General features: G+C 41.6%; 1 protein-coding gene across 2 annotated transcripts; it reads left to right on the top strand.

Annotated features, from left to right (window-relative positions):
* The first annotated feature begins 1,064 nt into the window (after window positions 1-1,064).
* Window positions 1,065-3,168, top strand: LOC311148056 (transcription factor HES-4-B-like). Of its 2 annotated transcripts, none has more exons than XM_084184951.1 (4): window positions 1,065-1,465; window positions 1,654-1,749; window positions 1,859-1,946; window positions 2,052-3,168. In XM_084184951.1, the coding sequence occupies exons 1-4, from the start codon at window positions 1,358-1,360 to the stop codon at window positions 2,630-2,632; spliced, it is 873 nt and encodes a 290-aa protein (XP_084041077.1). In that variant the 5' UTR covers window positions 1,065-1,357; the 3' UTR covers window positions 2,633-3,168. The 2 variants fall into 2 exon arrangements, with proteins under 2 accessions (XP_084041077.1, XP_084041076.1); XM_084184950.1 differs by having other exon boundaries at window positions 1,117-1,465; window positions 2,055-2,965.
* The last annotated feature ends 675 nt before the right edge of the window (window positions 3,169-3,843 follow it).

The raw sequence follows: 3,843 nt of genomic DNA, 5'->3' as shown, positions 1-3,843 counted from the left end.
TATTTTCAACGTCAACTTCAATGGGGTAGGGACGTCCCAAGGATCCAAGGAAAAGCCCCCCTCTAGGCTGTAATAAGGGAAATCCGTTTCGGCACGTGCTCAGTGGAGGCTCAAGTGTACGGAGCAGGCGCACACAGTACTACTGGCACGCGGACAGATGTCGCATCGCTCTGCCTCCTCCCCTTCACAGCTCCCGCGCTGGAATGATTGACACTTGGATGTTCACACAGCCAATAAGACGTAGCTAAGTTAGATTTGCATAAAGTGGTCACCTGCCATTGGTTGACTGCGTGCCCCTCCAAACAGCCTCGCGTGCTATTACAGTTGTTGTTCTGAGGCGCAACTGAATCTCATGATTAGGCCTAGCTGCTGATATATATATATTTTAAATATTATTATTATTAATAGGTTAAGACGAAGTGAACAGCTATACTGAAATATTAACCTATATCATTAAAGTATTAATGTAGTTATTACAACCCTTATGTTTATCAAAATATAAATGCATTTTATGCATTTGCGTCAGTGACATGAATATTAAAATAGTAAAAATGTATTTATTGGGTACTTTAGTATAAACCCACACACACTTGTTTGAATGTAGGCTATATTCTTGCCTTCAACCATTGAGAAAAACAAGTATTTATTTTCGACATTTGGGATAGGCTTATAGAAACGATTGAAAAAAATAGACATGCAACATTATTTCAAAGGTAGGCTATTTATAGCAACATAGTATTAAAAGCATGATGAGGCTTTGTAAAATACAGTATCTTTAAGCATCGTGAATATTTGTCAACACAAAAAGCATACATTTGTGAAGGGTATGAAGAAGTTGGAAGTAAACCGCCAGCACATTCCCCCAATTCGCCTTATCACTTCACAGACAGACCGACTGCACTCGCCGCTTTGTTGTTTGTCCCTCCAGTGCGGATTGAGCAGCGCGTGACTGACAGCCCGCGGGGGTGTTGTCCAATCAGCGGTCTGCCCCGCGCCCAATGGGTGAGTCCTTACGCCCATTGGCTGAGACGAGTGTGGGAAAGAATGCAGAGAGGGTTTCACACGAACTGGGAGCATGCGAACTATCTATAAGTACCGCTGGCGTGTGTCGGCAGCAGAGCAGACTCGACCTGCCCAACGCAGCCTGGCACCGCGCAAGCTCTTATACCTGATGACAATTCGGTTATACCAAGTGATATAGCTGATCAGTGGGACTTGCTCACTTCTGCGTGACTGTCGTAGGATATAGTTCACACTGGTTACGATTTGATCTGAACATAAAGAAGCAGAAATATTTTCCAACGTCTCCAAAAGGATATACTTTTTCTATCTGTCGGAGGAGGTCATTTAAACCAAAATGCCAGCCGACACCATGGAGAAGCAAACGGCATCCCCTATTGCTGGTACACCTGCAAATGGGTCCCATACTCCAGACAAACCCAAGAATGCCAGCGAGCATAGAAAGGTACACTTCTAAAACTGCCTATGGATTTAAAACGTTTCTGATATATTCAGCATAGACCTACTAGGCGAATGTTGTTGCCAATTAAACTGTAGGTAGGCTAACGACATTGTATTTGTGAGATAAAGAAAGGCTTGCACTCGGAATTATCCATAAACATGCAATTAATGTAAAAAATATTTATTTTGCAGTCCTCAAAGCCCATCATGGAGAAACGTAGGAGAGCGAGGATAAACGAAAGCCTTGGCCAACTCAAGACACTCATCCTCGATGCACTTAAAAAAGATGTAAGTCTAAGTGATTTCACAATTGAAAATCACTGTTTTGTTCATTATTCCTGAAATTTTATTTTGTATTAATGCACACTCCTTACCTTTACCATGTTCTTATCCACAGAGTTCCAGACATTCTAAATTGGAGAAAGCCGATATTCTGGAGATGACAGTGAAGCACTTACGGAATTTACAGCGTGTGCAGATGACTGGTAAATTGAAATGCGAATATCTAATTTGACATCTGGCAAACACTTTTTTTACATTTTCATCGAATAGACACGGTTTCTAATGTTCTCTTTTTTATTTTGCCTCAGCAGCGCTGTCAGCAGACACTACCGTCCTCAGTAAATACCGGGCGGGATTCAACGAATGCATGAATGAGGTCACTCACTTCTTGTCCACCAGCGAGGGGGTGAACACGGAGGTGAGGTCGCGGCTTCTCAACCACCTGTCCGGTTCCCTAGGCCAGATGATCTCCATGAACTACCCCCAGTCAACCCCAACTCAACAGGCTCACCTTGCGCAGCCTCTTCACGTGCAGCTACCTTCTACCTTGCCCAACAGTGTCTCTATGGGTTCCAAACTCAGCACCGTGGAATCCTTGTCTCCTAAAGTTTTCGGGGGGTTCCAGCTTGTGCCTGCCACCGACGGACAGTTTGCTTTCCTGATTCCCAACCCTGCATTCGCCTCATCATCAACCCCAGTCATCCCTCTGTATGCTAACGCAGGTGTGCCTATGACAGTTAACGCCAGTCCCGTCCACCGCAGCTCTGCGCCAACAGCATCATCCCCAGTCCATGGGATGACATCATTCGTCGGTGTTTCTCAGGCCGTCAGCCCTGTCGGTGTCAGCACTGGTTTGGAGAGCACTGAGGCTGTTTGGCGACCCTGGTAGTTTGGTTGAAATGGACACTACAATAATGAAAGTTATTTTCATGAAGTAAATAGTTCCGTTCTAGGGGACATCGTTTCATTTGTTGGACATGGTAAACGTTTGTTTAAGTTATTGGCTGATTCCAAAATGTGGATGTTGGTGATAAATATGGTGTCCATGCAATGGAAGATTTATTCAAATGTTTGTGATTAAGTACTTTTTATGGAAAGATTTAGTTTTGTACAAAGTTGATATTGATTGTTATACCAAAGCTGTGTGTTTTTATATTGTTTGTCGTTTTATGTTTGGAAATTGATGTTGGGCAGTGGCCCATTTACCTAATAAATCAGTTGTCAGAAATTAACAATTTTGTCTTCACTTCGATATCACTGCTATATCACTTACAGTGGTGAAAAAAGTACCCAATTGTCATACTTTAGTGGAAGTAAAGATCCCTTAATAGAAAATGTTAAGTAAAAGTGAAAGTCAAAGTGTAAAAAACTACTTGAGTAAAAGTCTAACAGTAGGCTATCTGGTTTTAAATATACTTAAGTATCAAACATAAAAGTAAACGCTATAAATCGTTTATAATGCATTATATTAAGCAAACCAGAGGGCACGTTTTTTTATTTTATGTAGCCTATGTATAGCCGAGGGCTATCCAACAGACAAAATTTACAAACCAAGCATTTGTGTTTAGTGAGTCAGCCAGATCAGAGGCAGTAGGGAAGACCACATGTTATCTTGATAAGTGCGTGAATTGGACAATTTTCCTGTCCTATTAAGCATTCGAAATGTAACCAGTGCTTTTGGGTGTGAGGGAAAGTGTATGGGAGTAAAAAGTTCGTATTTTCTTTAGGAATGTAGTGGAGTAAAAGTTGTCAAATATAAATAGTAAAGTACAGATACCCCCCAAAACGTCAAGTAGTAGGCTGCTTCAAAGTATTTGTACTTAGTTACTTTACACTTAGAACATACTTATGTGTAAAAGTTAATATTAAGTAGGCTATCTTCTTGTTTAGTCTTGTGTGTAAAAGTTGAATAGCCATTTGAACATCAGATATAGGCCTAATTTTTGTCACGGTCTAGGCTCATATCAGTGCAGGCTTAGTAGTTATAGGCCTAGTGAGATAGGATGGTAAAAAGTCCTGACATTTCAGTTGTTTACAACTTTTCTTAAGTGTGGCGGGAAGTTGAAATGGGGTTGAAATGACAATGGCGGGGGGGGTATT

This window comes from Coregonus lavaretus (genome assembly GCF_964263955.1).
Source record: "Coregonus lavaretus genome assembly, chromosome: 20".
NCBI lineage: Eukaryota > Metazoa > Chordata > Actinopteri > Salmoniformes > Salmonidae > Coregonus > Coregonus lavaretus.
The sequence above is the reverse complement of the archived record's forward strand: the minus strand, read 5'-3'. Positions and strand labels throughout refer to the sequence as shown.